The following is a 17749-nucleotide window of genomic DNA, read 5'->3' on the forward strand; positions in this document are numbered from 1 at the left end:
GGCCTATCCTCATCTACCTTTCACTGCTTTCCTAGAGAATTCCAAAATTCCTGAGCCTAGATCCTGGCATCATGAGGAAACTGGCTATACCATCCACCTATCAATGGGGCTCATAAAAATGATAATAAATAAATAAGAAAACCTGAAAACCTATTCTTCCTCACATAACCTCTCTCCATTAAAAAAATAAATAAAATGAAAATGCAGATCTGAGTCTTAAGGTGGGCCTCTCAAACCTGCTTTTGTTTCCAGGGGCAAGAGCTCCTCCTGGCTTCCTCCTCGTAAGTCTGGACATGAGCCCTCTTCTCCCTCCTAAAGCTTTAAGCTTTAGTAAAATATTTCTGAGCCTTATCCACTGGACTGTTGATTCTATTTTTCCAATTAATAGGCCAAAGATCTGGGAAAACACCAAATTATTGGTGCATTGATGTATTAGAAACTTCAAGATTACTGTATCATCATCATTATTATTGTTCGTTCTCACTGGCAGGAATTTCTAGAATTTCTGCTAAAATTTACATTTTGTTCCAATTAGGATTATCCTTAAAAAATTAATAATAAAAGCTCAACCTACCTTTCATTAAAATACATGAGTATAAACTTTAAATAGTATCATGAATTTCTTATCCTTAGTCATTTTCTTTTTATATAAATTGGAGTGTTTTAAGTTTCACTTGTGGCTAATTTTTGAACACCCATGTTAGCTTTCAATGACAGTGAAAATATATCTTCATTATAAAGTCCATTAGTTTTTCTTTGTGCAGAAAATGAACTTGGAAATATCATGAAGTAGCTAAAAACATTGCATTGCTTTCTTATTCTCTTTACAGTGTAAAAGCTGAATGGAATACTACTAAGAATCCTATCCACTTGTAAATGTTGCACAAAGCAGTGCTCATAGTTAACGTTCAGAGAAAAAGACTTCTGCTTATAGGAAACAAAGAAATGGCTGCTCAATGAAAGGAGACTTGGGTGGCTGGGACAGTACTAAATTAGCATTTAAAAGTTTTTGAAACAACTAAGATTGCTGAAGCAATCATTATTTAATATACAACACATGAAAGAGAAAGGGTTCTTCTTGTGTCCTGAGAATAACAAGTATGATTCTTAATACAGATTTTACATGCATATTTCATTCATTTTTGCTTGCTTATTTATTGGCTTGTTTACTTTAGAGAAAAGGTCTTGCAATGTGACCCAGGCTGACTGTGAACAAAAGATCCTCTTGCTTCAGCCTCTCAAGTGTTGGGATACTTGGAATCTGCCCCAACACCAAAATTAGACTCATATTTATATCTCAGGTAAACTAAGTCAACAGTGACACAAGCTAAGAAGACCAAGATATGACTACAAAAATTTTCACTAGTATCACATTCAACTTAATTTTATTTTTTCCTGTTAAGTAAATAGATTATTATAGTTATTTTGTTGTCAATCTTTGTGTATTAATAAAAGGAAATTGTCTAGATAAAGATAGGATATACATAAGGAATAAAGCATTGAGTGATAAAACTAAAATCTCTAACTGTTGAAGTAAAAATTAATTACATTCACATTTAGAATTATCTTCTAAGTATATTTGAGATATTGCTTAGATAAGTGTTTCAGTTTCCTATGTAATTTGAAGTTTTGATGATTTGTAACAAAACCATCTGTTAAGTACAATGCTGCATTAAAATATGGAGAAGTCATTGTATCAGTGATTGGATAACATTTCAAAGTTGCTTCTGCTATAATTATTTATAATATAATACAATGATACTGTTTGGTATTTAATATTACTTCACATTCTACCACCTATGGAGGACGTTCTGCTTTTCTGTTCATACATACCTCCTTCTGTCATATACGTTGGAGTTGTCACTCACATTTCTCCTAAATACATGGTCTTATTGGCTTCATTTTCTTTAAGTTCATAACACAATGCCTGGCAATTGCAAATGGTCTGGGCTTCAGGCCTCTTAAATAAAATAAAACATATTTTTAAAACTATTACTACCCAGGTAAACACAGAACAAAAATTCTATGATTATTGCCTAAAAAAGATATTGCATCTGCCCTTCTTTAGAGAAAAATGTCTAGAAATTTTTAACTATTTATGTGAAAGTGTCATCAAACTAAGTTTGTAGGTTTTTTTGTCTCAATTCTTCATGTACCATATGTCAAACACTGATAAACAATTGAAATATAATACTAAAGGCTAGTATTTTTATGTTATTTGAGTAGCTCACTGTAGAAATAATAGTGAAATGTAATGTACTACTGACAAAATTTTGTTTGTTAGAGAGAAATATAATAACTTCCACCAAGAGCCACAGAGAGAAGTCATTGATTCTGCTAGCATAGTGAAGTTTTGTAATATTGTGAGTATTTTTCATGGGAAAAATTACATTTTCTCAAGTTTACAAAAGAAATATTTCCCCAGATGTAGTTTCTAGTTACCCATAACTCAAATAGATAATTTAGACCTGTAAATTTAAGCTATGAAGTTCCAATTAAGAAAGAAATGAGGGCTGGAGAGATGGCTTAGCAGTTAAGCGCTTGCCTGTGAAGCCTAAGGACCCCGGTTCGAGGCTCGGTTCCCCAGGTCCCACGTTAGCCAGATGCACAAGGGGGCGCACATGTCTGGAGTTCGTTTGCAGAGGCTGGAAGCCCTGGCGCGCCCATTCTCTCTCTCTACCTCTATCTGTCTTTCTCTCTGTGCCTGTCTCTCTCAAATAAATAAATAAATAAATAAATTTTAAAAAAAAGAAAGAAAGAAATGAGGGCTGGAGAGATGGCTTAGCGGTTAAGCACTTGCCTGTGAAGCCTAAGGACCCCGGTTTGAGGCTCGGTTCCCCAGGTCCCACGTTAGCCAGATGCACAAGGGGGCGCATGCATCTGGAGTTCGTTTGCAGAGGCTGGAAGCCCTGGCCCGCCCATTCTCTCTCTCTCCCTCTGTCTTTCTCTTTGAGTCTGTCTCTCTCAAATAACTAACTAACTAAATAAATAAATAAAAGAAAGAAATGATAAGTATATAACCATATTTTATTTCACCACATTATATTTATTCTATATTATTTCTATAGTTAAGCTATGAAAGAAAAATTAAGAAATGCTACTATTATAATTTTTGGTTCTCATTGAGAAATAGGGAAACTTAAATTTTATTTTTCCAACATTCATCTTATGTAAGTAATATGGAAACATAAGTAAAATACAATGTTTTATTGTTTTATATCTTGATTTTGTGAATCTGTGAATAAATACCATACACTCTATGAAGCTGCTTACCTTAGCTATCCATTTATGTATGCTCTTACAAACAAATTATCTCAAATCCTTATGAGTGTATCAGTGCCCTAGGACTATGTGAAGACCACATAATAACAGATATCAAACAAAACACACCTGACTTGCTTGTTACCTGGATTGTGCTATCAGACTCCAGTGGGTAGACTATAGTCCATGGGAGGGAATGTGTAAGGGCATGTTGAACAAAAACAGATTTTTGAAAACAGCAACAAAAACAGTAGTTGTATGGGAGTAACACCTATTAGATGAATAAGAAATTATAAATGTTTTTATTGTTTAATCAGAGGCAAGTAAAAAAAATAAGATTCTAAGTTTTACCTTTGATAATTTGGTCCCATGTAAGTGGATCTATTTACTACATATTCTAATTACTATAGAATTCATAGAAATAAAAGTATTTATGGGTAAAAGTTGTTGATAAAAGGAATTTTTTGGGAGGGGGTTGTTTCAGGGTGAGTCTCACTCTAGTTCAGACTGCTCTGTGATTCTCAATGTAGTTTCAGGGTGGCCTTGAAACCATGGCGATCCTCTGACCTATGCCTCCCAAGTACTGTGATTAAAGGAGCTCACCACCATGCTCAGCTCCAATAAGAGTTTTTGAGGAATACAAAAGCATTGAAGATATAATTAATAGAATTAATCCAGATGGACATAGGCTGTAATCATGATAACACTATGCTTCAGGAGGATCTTTCTAAAGTGGTGATTAAGTCAAGAATAATAGCCTCACCTAAGTGTCCTGAAGTTGTTAAATTTCAAAATAAATAAAAAATATCCTCTTCTCATAAATAAATGTAATGTGCTTTTACAAAACCCAAATAAGATTTTTTTATATTGGAAATATATAAGATGACATATATTGAAAATTATGTTTCTCATATTTTATGCTTTGAAAATTTGTGATTATTCTGTTTTTCATTTTCATGCAAGCCTTCCAATATAAGAAGTTCATATTGACTAAAAAATAAAGTTAGAAACAGAAACTATGTACTTAGAAGAGATATACTCCACTGGAAGTCCCTTCCTTCACTCTCCAGGCTGCATTCCACATGACATAAATTTCCTTCTTCATTATCATAATATTCTATCACTCTGCAAAGCTAGCGGTGGCCATGAGGAATATTCCTTCCTCTCCTCACCATCTCTCCACCTTAATACAGGACTGTTAGGGATTTTCCCCTATCATTATTGTGATAAAATATATGAAAGATACAAAGCATGAAAGGTTTATTTGGGCTTATAGTTTAGGAGGGCACAGTCCATAACGGAGAAGGCCTACTGGATTATGGGAGTTTAAGGCCACATTCTTACATTTCAATGGATCAGTTAAACGGAAGGCTTAGGCTATACTTGAACTAAGGCATAGTGAGCAAGGCCTCCTCTCTGGCTCTAGGCAGCAACACACTTCCTCTAGGTAGGCCCCATATCCTCAAAGGACCAATAACCTTCCAAAAAGTGCCCCAACCAGATTGGGACCAAGTATTGAAACACAAGTGCACAGGGGACATTTCACTATCAAACTATAAAAAATAAAGGTGTAAATGTTTTTTTCTGCTTCTACAATAGATAAGATCTGGAATCAACCCAGATGCCTATAGTTTGATGAATGTATAATGAAGATATTGTTCAAAAACACAATGGAATTCTATTCAGCAATAAGGAAAATTGAAATAATAAAATTCACAGGAGAATGGATAGACTTGGAACAGATCACACTGAATAAATTCACACAAATACAGAAAGACAAATGTTACATGTTCTCCCTCTTTAGTAGGTCATAATCCGGAACAGGTTGAGTTTCAGACATTCTTGACAGCAAATTTGAGGGGCAGGTAATAGGGATGTAAGGGCTTGGGATGAGGAAAATGGGAGAGCAGGGACAAAACATACAAAACTAAATACAAAAGGAATGGTACCATAGAAAAGTTTCTCCTTTATAGGAAACTGAAAGATCTAACCCTCAATAGGAGTATGAGGGGATTATCTGATAAGAAGGGCTCTGGAGAGGTTGGGATGAAACCTAAGCCTAAAATATTTTGCCTCTGGCATGTAACTCCCAGTACCAGAAATCAGCTACACCCCACATGGAGCTGTTGATCAAAGAGACCTATGAGGTCCCCAAAGCAAGAAGGGCTTCTGTCAATGCCCTTGATTATCCACTTGAGGTAAAAATTAAGACCTTATTGTTGAAAACATCACAAGCTGATAACACAGAACATTGAGAGATCTGGCTGGAATCTGTAAAGAAGCCAGTTCCCTGATAGTTAGCCCATGTACTTCTAGAAAGTGCTACATGAGGTGCTGGGGGAAAAGGACAACAATGCTGTGACCAAGTAGGGTATATTGCTATATGAAAACACTAGCCTGACAAGATGTATACACCTATGCAATAGTGGAACCCAGCCAAAAGACAGCCAATAGTACTCTGATTAGCTAGGAGATCTGCTCATTAGAAAGGAAACTTTTAGCTGGAACTCAGAAAGAAGTTGGAATTCTATGGAGACCAAGATTATCGACTCTAATAAGAAGCTCCCACTGATCTTTGGTCAATAACAGGCTATACCCTTCAGAATATCTCTAAATTAACTATTCCTTTTGCCCTTTGCTGATTTCAACTTTCTTTTGGAGAATTTGTTTTTCCTTTATCAGCCTGAAAATAACTGAGGACAAACGAAATCTATCAACAAGACAAGAGATGATAGTTGACTCTCTGGAAAGAGATGAACCACCACTCACACATCTGTTAGGGCCCACGTGAAGCCACAGAACTGGTGAGAAGAGCAAGAGTGCTGTCTTCATAGAGAGCCTGACAACCTGTGACAGGCTGATGCAGAAAAACCCTGAAGATACTCAAAATGTACCAAAGTAGAAATCCAAGTTAGTGAGAGCTCAACACTAAAAGAGAATTAAAATACACCCACCACAGCTCAGGAAATTTTGTGGGAAAGGGGGTGGAAAGAGTGGGAGCGACTATCCAGAGCCGTTACTCCCCCCACACAATGACTGACTACTGCTCTCACAACTCCCCATCCAAAGCCTCATGGCATATAGCAGCAATCCCTTTGAGGCGGTCCCTGAGTGGAATGGAAGCAGACAAGAGGGAAATTATAGTGTCAACATATAATTTTTTCATACATATTCCCTACCAGAAAAAAAATGAACTCATCAGGTATTATTTTAAAAAATTAACACAAGTAATAAATTGGAAACTAGGGTCAATGTGCATTTTGTTAGAGAAATGACAGGACAAAGTAACACACACACACACACACACACACAAGAAAAAAAAAAAAAAAACAGTTCTAAAATCCCAAACTTCATATGGTCAGATTTATCACCCCACATCTGGTACCAATTCCTGCTGTAGTCAGCTCCATACAATTCTGCAATGAACCTCCAAACACAACACAGTTTGTAGGAGGAAAAGGATTTATTTCAGGCTTACAGATCCAGGGGACGTTCCACAATGGTGGAAGAAACTCAGTTCTACCCAGGAAAAAACAAAAACAAAAACAACAACAACAACAAAAAAAAACACAGCAGCACAAAAAGTAAGAGCAAAAAACAGGTAGCCAAACAGCAGGGAAACTAGGCAGAGATCACTATTCATATCTACAAGTGAAATTCAGATCTACCCTCAAGACACCCCCTCACCAAAACAGGCCTGCCAGGGGTGGATTCTACAAACTCAAATTTAATAACTCCTTAACACCCATGTCTATGGGGGACATAAATCTACCGCAATGTGTATCAATCTTCAAATATAAATGGAAATTGATAAATGAGGGAGCTAAAATCAGAAGCATACAAGTCTAGACTAGGTGTGATATAATATGATCTACTGTACAAATGGAAATGGCTTGAGATAGGAGCCAGCCTCTAATGGAAACCTATGTGAGCAAATTTATCAGAATAAACACTTTCATTTAGCAATTCTTAAACCAAATAATAAATGTGTACATTCAGAATAACTTAATAAAAATATATTGTGTATCTCATATTATTATACTTGGAATAAAGATTAATATATTTTTTCTCTGACATATGATCTGAATTCTGTGTTTCACTTATATTCTGATCTTGATAAAATATTTACTCATTTGACTCTGGGGTCAGTAGCTCAATTTATAAAAAACAAAAAACAAAAAACAAGACTTGAGGCTTAAAAATTAAAGCACTTGCCTGCAGAGCCAAAGGAACAAGGTTCAATTCCCCAGGACCCACATAAGCCTGATGCACAAGGTGATTCATGCATCTGGTGTTCATCTATAGTTTTGAATCCCTGGTGCATGCATACTGTCTCTCTCTATCACACATAAATACATAAAATATATATATATTTTTAAAACCAAGCATTCTTATTTGTAATTTAACAAATTAGTGAGACATATTCTGTTGGAAATCATGCCTTTATGAATACTTGACATATTTGAGTTAACTATGATTTTTGTCTTTCTGTGCTTCGAATACCTCACTTAATATTTGTTATAATTCCATTTATTTTTCCACATATTTCATAACATCAATTTTCTTTAACAGCTGAGCAAAGCTCCATTGTACATTTGTGCCATATTTTTATTGCCCAGTCAATAGTTTATGGTCATTTAAATTATGAACCCTAACTTGCATGCATGTGCATAAGGGGATGTGAGGATGTTTGTGGACTACAAGATAGGATGATTCAAAGGAAAGCACAAAGTGATAAGAAATAACAAAAGGAAACATGTGACATAATAGCCGGAAAAGCTAAATTGAAATGTCCAAATATCCAACTTATTACTTTTCTTTTTTTCTAATAAATAATCTCCTCTTACAGAAGTTAGAAGAATTACTTGTACTTCTACATTTTGCTGCTCATCTTTAATTGTGAATGAGACTGTGTATACCCAACCCATCAAGAAACCTCCATGGGGGCTGAAGAGATGGCTTAGCGGTTAAGCGCTTGCCTGTGAAGCCCAAGGACCCCGGTTCAAGGCTCGATTCCCCAGGACCCATGTAAGCCAGATGCACGAGGGGGTGCACGAGTCTGGAGTTCATTTGCAGTGGCTGGAAGCTCTAGCGCGCCCACTCTCCTCTCTCTCTCTGCCTTTTTCTCTCTCTGTCTGTCGCTCTCAAATAAATAAATACAAATAAACAAAAATTTAAAAAAAGAAATCTCTGTGAAATGTTCTTCTTGTTAGGCATCAGACATCTCAGACACGCCATCCGGATCATCCTCCCAGAATGTCTTACTAGCAGCCTCCCCATCATCACTTACATTTTACTTATTCAGTGATTCAGTTCAAATAGCTTAGAACTATTCCTTTTCTTCAATCTCATATTCCATAATCAACTTTATCCATTAAGTCTTACCACCTCCATTTCTGTGTCCTTATTGCAGAAATCATAAATTGTCACCTAAACGCTGACTATTTTAAATAATTCATTTATTTTCTTCCTGCCCCTGCTATTCTGGTTTATCTTACCATTGCCACATGTTCTTTAATCAGTATCCATTGTATATAATGATAGGTGTTAGAAAGTCTCTTTCAGCAAAGAATATTAGTTTGACCATAGTCACAGCACATATCTTCACACTCTTTAGATATAAACTAACATATATATGTATATTACAGAATCAACAAATGAGATAAAATAGCATAGTTTTTTTTTTCAGAGTAGCTTGTTTTAATATAATCACCATAAATTCTGTCAATTTCCTACAAATACCATAATTTAATTCTTCTTTATGGCTGTATAAAGCAAGGTTGTATATATAATCCTCATGTTTTATCCATTCATCCATTGATATACTCAAGCACTGATTCCATAATTTGGCCTTTAAGAAAAATTCTGTTTGATGGTTCACCAATATCAACTTGATTGGATCTGGACTCAACAAAGAGGCATGCCTCTGTGTAGGTGTCTGAGAAAAAATTGAGTGAGGAGGGAAGACCTTTCCCCATAGTAGGTAATAACTTCGCATGGTATCCTAGATATATAGAGGTCTGGGGGGAGAGCTGTATGTGCCCACCTGCCTTCACTTACTGCTGGCAAGTGTGTCTATCCTATTGTTGTTGCTGCTGTATTTCCCAGCCGTCATAACCCAACTTCTTCAGCTTGCCAATGTGGAATGAAGACCAGTGGATCTGCAGGAGTTCTTTAGGCCTCCAGCCCCATATTGAGGCTGCTGAGGCACTCATGGACTGAGAAGCTATCCTGTTCTCAGTCACTCCAGCCAGTGGACAGCTGTTGCTGGACTATGCTAAACTAGTATACCATTTTTGCAATATGTATTGATTCTATCAGTTCCATCCCTCTGGAGAACACTAATACATCCAGTTATCTGTGCTTTTTTATTGGGGGGGGGTGTTGGGCCTTGAGAGGCCAGGATGTGAGGCCTAGTGGAACTTCCTGAGCCTATCTGCCTCCGGCCAGCTATGACTCAGCAGGGGGCTTGGCCACTGGCTTGCTATTTCCACTCAGGAAATTAGAATTCCTGCCTGTGGGCACTTAGAACTCAGCAGGGGGCCAAATGGCCTCTGGCCTGCCACTTCCGCATAGGAAGTTAGAGTCTCCCGCTCATGCCCTTACAACCAATCATCTCAAAGGTCGCAGTGTGCTATTGGCCCTTACATCTCACCCCACCCTAAAGTCTCCGCCTTAGTTTTCAACATTATATAAACACCCGCCTGTAACAATAAAGTTGAGCTCCTGCTTCCAAAGGACTCCCGAGTCATGTGTTTTTTTTTTCTCTGGTGGCCAGGAGAGGTTTCTGGGTTGTCCCACGCTCATCATCCCCTCAACCCTTAGGGAGGAACCAGCAGGCCTGGTTCTTCCCTCGGCACTACCTGTGCGGGAAGGAGCCCAAGGGGGGGGGGAGGTATAGTCCCTACATTGATGTAGCTGGGACTCATAGTAGTTATATTTTTATATGTTGAGGAATCTGCACGCTGATTTTCATGGTTATGGACTAATTTACTTTCTTACCAGTGGTTAAAGAATTAGGAATGCTCAAGTGGCACAAGTTTGAAGAGGGCTGAGATGAGCTTTATTCCCACGGGACTGGGTATATACCTGAGTATCTAAAAGCTTATCCACATGCTAAGGCTACTAGAAACCACTTTTCCTCCCAAACAGCACTCCAAGAATAGAAAATAGATTACAGAGTTACCCAAAATTGTTCTATAATCATAATGCTATGAACATTTAATAATAGAAAATTTAAATTGTATCTATAACATTAGGGGAATGGTATCTAGTGAGATATCAGTTACTAAGGGTAGAAAACAAAGTAGAATAACTAGATTCTGACAAGAATTAGTATTAAAATGACAGAAAAAGTTGCTTAGATAAAAGTGAATGGAGGGCTGGAGAGATGGCTTAGCTTGCCTGTGAAGCCTAAGGACCCCGGTTCAAGGCTCGATTCACCAGGACACACGTTAGCCAGATACACAAGGGGGCACATGCATCTAAAGACATGCACGACCATGTCTGGCCAAAATAAATATTTTCTTAAAATAAAAATAACAACTCTAGAGTTGAAAAGATTGCTCAGTGGTTAAAGACACTAGTTTACAAAGCCTGGAAAGCCAGATTGAAATCCCTAGTATTCATGTAAAGCCTAATGCACAAAACGATTCATGGATCAGTTACTATGTAAGATTCTCTGTATGCCTATTCTCTCTAAACAAACAATTATGGTAAAGAGGACTGATTTCCCATCTGAAGGGAATGCCACTCTTTATTTCTGGACACTGGTACAGACAGTCTTTATGGAATCACTCTCCGTGGTAGGGTATAATCAGTCTCTATGCAGTCACTTTCCAGGACAGATGACAAGCATTTGGTGTAGTCACTTGACAAGATAAAATGTATTGTTAGCCTTGCCAGGCATGTTGGCACACACCTTTAATCCCAGCTTGCGGGAAGCAGAGATAGGAGGAGTTCTGTGAGTTCGAGGCCACCCTGAGACTACATAGTGAACTCCAGGTCAGCCTGGGCTACAGTGAGATCCTACTTAGGGGAAAAATAAAAGAACTGTCGGTCTCTATGCATTCACTTGCCCAGGTATTCTTTATGCACTGGCTCATCTGAATAAGAATATAGTCAGTCTCTGTGCAAACAGGTGCCTTTTGGGTATATAACCCCTCTATTCAGCTATGTGCCTTGATAGAGGTACAGTTAGTGCTTAAGCAGACACTCATCTGGACAGAAGTATAATGAGTCTCTATGAAGTCATTTTCCTGGGCAGGAATATAGTCTCTAGGCAGTGATTCACCAGGATAGGGGTAGAGTCAATCTCTATCCAGTCACTCACCTGGGCAACAGTAAAGTTAGTTTCTGAGAAGTGGTACAGAGTCAGTTTGTATGCAGTCTCTCATATGAGTAGGCGTGTATTCTTGTGTTGTTTTCTCTACAAAGAGAAGGAGTGTGTTTTGTAGGCCTAACAATGTGTGGAATTACTACTTCTGTCTCTAGAGACTAGACAGGATTTTTTTCATTAAGCGTTGTGTCCAGTAAGTGGAGCCCTGATGGAGGAGGTGTGTCACCAGGGATTGATCTTGAATCCAGCCTACTGTGTGATCAGAGCCAGCTCATGCTTGCTGGAATTTGCTGGATGTTCTCTATTGTTATGGCATGTCGTGAGCCAGCTGCTTCTGCCATGAAGAAGCTTCCCCTAGAAACTGTTAGCCTGGAATAAACACTTTCCCACCATTAGCTGCTTTTGGTTGTATGTTTATCTCAGAAACGAGAAGATAATTGCAATAGGCCATCAGCAAGCCAGTGATCATGCCTAGCCAAGGGAATTAGTTTCACGCTGTGTTTTGACTCTGCTCTAACAAGTCACATAACATTTCTGTCTGGGACCAGAGGGATTCAGAGTAAAGGTACTTATACTTTCCCTGGGTTCTTCAGGCATTTGTGCTGTCTGCCTTCTTCTATAGAAGGACAGTTCTCAGCCTCCACATTTTGTTTATCACACTCTTGACATTGGGTTATTTACCTTATCTATGTTGATTAATGTTCATTATCTTTCTCCCTTGGCAGAGGCTGTATGCAAATAGTCTTATTATTTCATTCAGAGAATCATTTAGAACAAGGATGTCATGTAATAAATATTTCAGTACAGTTTGTAATGATATTGACTGAATCGAGTTCTACAGAGACCCAACCCAAATTAACTTTGAAAATATTTTTCAAAGGGAATGTAATCCAACTCTTATTCAAGGCTTTGTAAATAAGGCAGTTAATTAGATATTCCTGTTTCATTGTTTCTGATATGATATCAAAACAAATAATGCCATGCAATATCTGAATTAATTGAAGGTCAGAATGTTATAGGTAAGGACTCTGGGAGCAAGGTTCTATGAGTTATTCACTATCATCTCCTGAAACAAAGCTGAAAGTATAGCAGAAGCATCTCTAGAAGCAGTAATTAGTTCTTTTCATGGAAGTGGAATCTCATTCACTGAAGTGGATATACTCATGGCTGAAGGTTTATCCTCCACTAATAAATGTATGGATGTTAGCTTCCTATTGAATCAGGCAGTAAGGCAGCTGTTTTATTATAATATTCAGAAGGTAATGATCTGATATATTGAGCTTGGAGGTGAGGCATAAGCTGGTTATACACTGTAAGCTGCTTGATGGTGGGTTCACTTAGTCTTTATTGGCAAAGTCAAACATAGACTTCATTTCATCCTACCTTACACCCATACTTCAAAACAAAGCTACAATGTATAGCATGCAGTGGCAAATTATTGCTCTCTGAATGAGAGAACTGAAGTCAAAGAAACCATTTGTAATCTTAATCATAAGAACTTGAATGGATGGCTGTTCACATTTTTGTCTTGAATTCTTATGAACAGAAAATATTATATGAACAATGGATACTTCTAAGGAAGAATTTGTAATGCAGTGCCCCCTGAAATAAAATGTGCTCTTGTCATAACCACATCTTCAAAAAGGTCTGATTGCATGACATTAAAGGCGCTAGAGGGTCAGGTCTAGATATAAAGCTTTATATTGCCTCCACATAATTTATAATTTTATACATAGATTATAAAACAAACACAATTTTAAAAGATTATTTATTTATATTTAAATGACTAAAACCATTAACTACTTGTACTATTTCTTTAAATTCACACTTATAGAACTATCAATTGGAGATCCTCTACTTGCTTGAAACATGTCAAATGACTGTATAGTTACTGTTGAATTATCACTGAACAAAGTGCACCTAAATGGTTCCTATAACATTAATTTAAAAAAAGAAAAAAAAAAGATAATGCATGTGCTACAGCTACTTTCTTGTTGAGAAAGAGGCAAGTAAAAAAGTGACTAAGATATTTAAAATTGGAAATGGCGGCTGAGGATATGGCTCAGTAATTAAAGTGCTTTCCCAACCAGAATTCAAATCCCTGAAACCCATGTATAAGCTAGATTCAAAGTGGCACAAGCCTTTTCAATGTGTCTAAGACAATGGGGGAGAGGCCTGGGAAATCCAGAAGTAGGAAGTCCAGAGTGATAGGCCTTTCCAGTGGCAGAGAGAGAGAGAGAGAGAGAGAGAGAGAGAGAGAGAGAGAGAGACTTTAAAAAGATAAAAAGAGAGGATCAACACTCCAAAGTAGTCTTTTGACTTCTACACATGCACAGTGGCAAGCATGTGCCCACTTCCACGGACACACAGAGGCACACACCATGCATACAATAATAAAAGATAAAAAAAGAAAATGGATAGGAGAGAGATTTGTGAAACTAGCAGTATTATTGGTTAAGCTATAGTATTTAAACAATTTATAAGGATAAGGAGACATAGAAATTATTGCTAAAATGATTGAATGTTAAATAATAAAGTGACTGTACCAATATAAATGGGGTCATTAAAAATTCTTGTTTCTGGGGCAGGAGAGATGGCTTAGCAGTTAAGCGCTTGCCTGTGAAGCCTAAGGACCCCAGTTCCAGTCTCGATTCTCCAGGACCCACGTTAGCCAGATCCACAAGGGGGCACATGTGTCTGGAGTTCATTCGCAGTGGCTGGAGGCCCTGGTGTGCCCATTACCTCTGTCTCTCTCTCTGCCTTTTTCTCTCTCTGTCTGTCACTCTTCAATAAATGAAATAAAATAAAATAAAATAAAAATATCTATGTATATACTGGTTTCCAGAGTTCAGTGATGACAAAGAAACAAGTGCTAAGAAAAACATGCTTCTAATTTCATCATTTTACCTAACCTTTACACGATTTGCAAGTTTAAAAACTTTTCTTCTGCAGCGGGAGAGAGGGCTCAGCAGATAAAGGCACTTTCTTCCAAAGCCTGAAGGATTGTGTTTAGTTACCCATTATCCACATAAAGCCAAATGCACAAACAGCAATATGTCTGGACTGTGTTTGCAGTGGCACTAAGGCCCTGCTTCATTCATTTTCATTCTCTCTTTCTGTTTCTCCACTTGCCAATAAATAAATAAAATAAAATAAATACTCTTTCAATGTGATCACTTCTACATAAAAAATATTGTAACTTTGTTGGAAACATTTATGGCATTGTCATCTACCATTGCATGAATTAAATATGAGTCATTATAGGCTAGCCATTTCTATCACCGTATAAAACTATTCTACCATTTAAAGGAGGATTCCGCTGTGCTTCTTTGGATGGTAGCAAACTATTATCCACGCAAGAGTTAAATCAACATAACTGTGTATGTTGCAGGCTTGAGGGCAGAAGAGGGAAAGGCAGGTACGGCAGGGTGTGTTACCTTTGTCTGGGATTGCATGCAGGGTTTGTGATGATGGAAGTCCCTAGCCCATGCTTGATGCACAGGCAGAGCCAGCTGCGAATGCCCAAGCACTTACTTCGCATTCATCCTCCTGCATGCCACACCAGCGTACTCTTCTCCCTTGACATCTGCTGACCTTATGGGTGTCAGACATTATTACTAAAATCGCCTCTCACTTCTCTGATACACTTTTTTGGTTTTCTTCACTGGATTATCTTCCTGATCAAGGTCTTACTTGTTGTGTATCTTTAGATTCACCCTGATTCTCCTTTTCTTCTTATTCTATCCATATGGAGCCAAGTGTATTGATCATTCGGATTGTTCAGCTGCCATTGTTTCCAACTAAATATTACTGTTATGCTTCCCTTTAAGGTGTCTGAAATGTATATTTATGTGATATTTATATAGTTTTAAAAGTATGTTTCAAAGAAACTCCAAGATAAATGTATTTAAAATAGATCTCAATATCCAAATGGATTCCAAATTTGACATTCCTTTGACATTGTCTAAATTACCAAATGTCATTATTATAGTCACTATTTTTTCAAATTGGTAATCCAAGTTTTCCTTAATATTATATTCCTTAATATTCCCTAAGACATTATGGAATCCTCTTAATTATATCTAGAACATATTCCTTGATTTATTCCCTCAGCTCATTGAAGTACTGAGGTTAATGTATGTTTTCTTCATTGGTTACTATATTAATCTCCTATGCGATCATTGTACAGCTAAATGAGCTCCACTTGAAGACAATATATCCTTCAGTAAGAATAATCATTTGAAATTTCAGGCCTCTTCACACAATCGTTTTGAGCAACTTTTCATTTTTCTTAGACAGGTTTTAGGTGACTTAAGATTACTTCCTATTGTAGCACTTACCTATTTTTTTTTAACCAATAATCTTGCTTACTGATTGATAATCTAACTGTTCATCCACAGCAATGCAAACTCAAAACATTATAAATATTTTATTTAGAATATATTATATCCTCAAGTGTGATCTTAATATGTCTTGAGTTTCTCAAGAAAAGGACAGGGCTCATACGATGATGCTTGAGTTTTGTCTTTTACATAACAGGCTGCATAAAATCCACAAAGGCAAATGACTTTCGAGAATATACACTAAATTTGAAAATAACCACTGTGTGGATTGTCATGCCAAAGAACACACCTGTAGATTACAGTAGCTAATTGCGCAGTGGTATTGGGGGCATTTGACTGACAGTGTTCAAATAACACTGATGAAAGCCTTGGTATGTTAAAACTCCACTTCACTGTTTCTGTGCCCCAATTCACAAAGATATCATTCATCTCTGACAATGGCTCTTTATAACTCCTATAATAACATGATCTTTCAAATATCCAAAACTTTGTAGGTACACCCACAGTTCTTTTGCTTCAGAAAAATGATAGCAATACTAGCTGAATTGCAACTGTCTACTTACCATATGGTAGGTGGTTCAGAACCTTCTATTTCTAAATAATCATATTTCTCTTCCATTTGGAAATCAGTGAATATGAGTGAAATAGTGTCTCCAGGCTCTGCTACAATGGTCCACGTGCAGTCTGCATTGTTGTGGTACTCGTTAGGAAAACTGGGGCTGGAAATGATGCCACTGGACCCTCTCATCGTTCCCCCACAAGCATCTTCAGCTGTTCAAAGCAATAATGAAAATATAAATTTTATGTTATTAAGACAAATGAAACTCAGTGTTTTTAAAGAAAATATTGTCACATCAAATGAATGCTATGGTAATTTGTAATTCTATATAGACACGAACCATATCTGGACAAATTTATAACAATTAGATGAAATAGCAATGAACATAAGTAAAAATATGCACTGCATACTTTTTTATCTTCAATGAGAAATCTTTATTTATTGTGCACATATTTATTAATGGCAGAATGTTTGTATTTTTTAAGTTAGGTATATCTAAAACAAAAACATGATTTAAGAGACAATATAATATAGCTTGACAGTGGTATGCTTCAAAAGCTATTAAAAATGTTTGTGGCTGCTGGGCATGGTGGCACATGCCTATAATCCCAGTACTCAGGAGGCAGAGGGAGGAGGATTGCTGTGAGTTCGAGGCCACCCTGAGTCTCCATAGTGAATTCCAGGTCAGCCTGGGCTAGAGTGAGACCCTACCTCAAAAATCAAACAAAAAAAATGTTGGTGGAGATGCTGTTCAAATGAAAAAGTGAAAGCATATGTCACATACTGAGAATGTTTTCACTATAAGGAAAGAATACATTCACTAATATAACTAAAATTATATATTCTGTATGACTCCATCAAACCATATACATATTCCCTAAATCATTGTTATATGTATACACTGCATTATTTTAAAAAATTCTTATTCTTTCAATATTTTGTTTATTTGCTGAAAATGAGAGGCAAGAGAGAGAGAGAAAGCCTTTAAACACTGTGGTAGTTTGAATGGTTGTTCCACAATAGATTTAGGAGTCTGATTCAAACTTGTTTTGATTTTACAGTACACACAGCTGGGAGACTCTCCTCAGATGAATCTTGGGACTTTAGTGCTGTCTTAAGTTGGTAAATACTGTGAGGAACTTTAAACTTGGATGAAACACAATTTACAATGTGTTTTTTTATGACTCTATTGAGGGCTGCGGTGAGGTATGGCAGTTTGAATGGATGTCCTCCAACAGGTTCAGGAGT

The 17749-nt window shown here is 37.0% G+C and overlaps 1 protein-coding gene across 7 annotated transcripts in view; it reads right to left on the bottom strand.

Annotated features, from left to right (window-relative positions):
- The window catches only part of Csmd3 (CUB and Sushi multiple domains 3), a 1124273-nt gene that overhangs the window by 827709 nt on the left and 278815 nt on the right, over positions 1–17749 (bottom strand). For all 7 annotated transcript variants that reach the window (XM_045143269.1, XM_045143267.1, XM_045143265.1 and 4 more), the window contains exon 5: positions 16506–16713. In XM_045143269.1, the coding sequence (XP_044999204.1) occupies positions 16506–16713 (208 nt within the window). The remainder of the gene's footprint in view (positions 1–16505; positions 16714–17749) is intronic.

Source organism: Jaculus jaculus, chromosome 2 (genome assembly GCF_020740685.1).
Source record: "Jaculus jaculus isolate mJacJac1 chromosome 2, mJacJac1.mat.Y.cur, whole genome shotgun sequence".
NCBI classification, from domain to species: Eukaryota; Metazoa; Chordata; class Mammalia; order Rodentia; family Dipodidae; genus Jaculus; species Jaculus jaculus.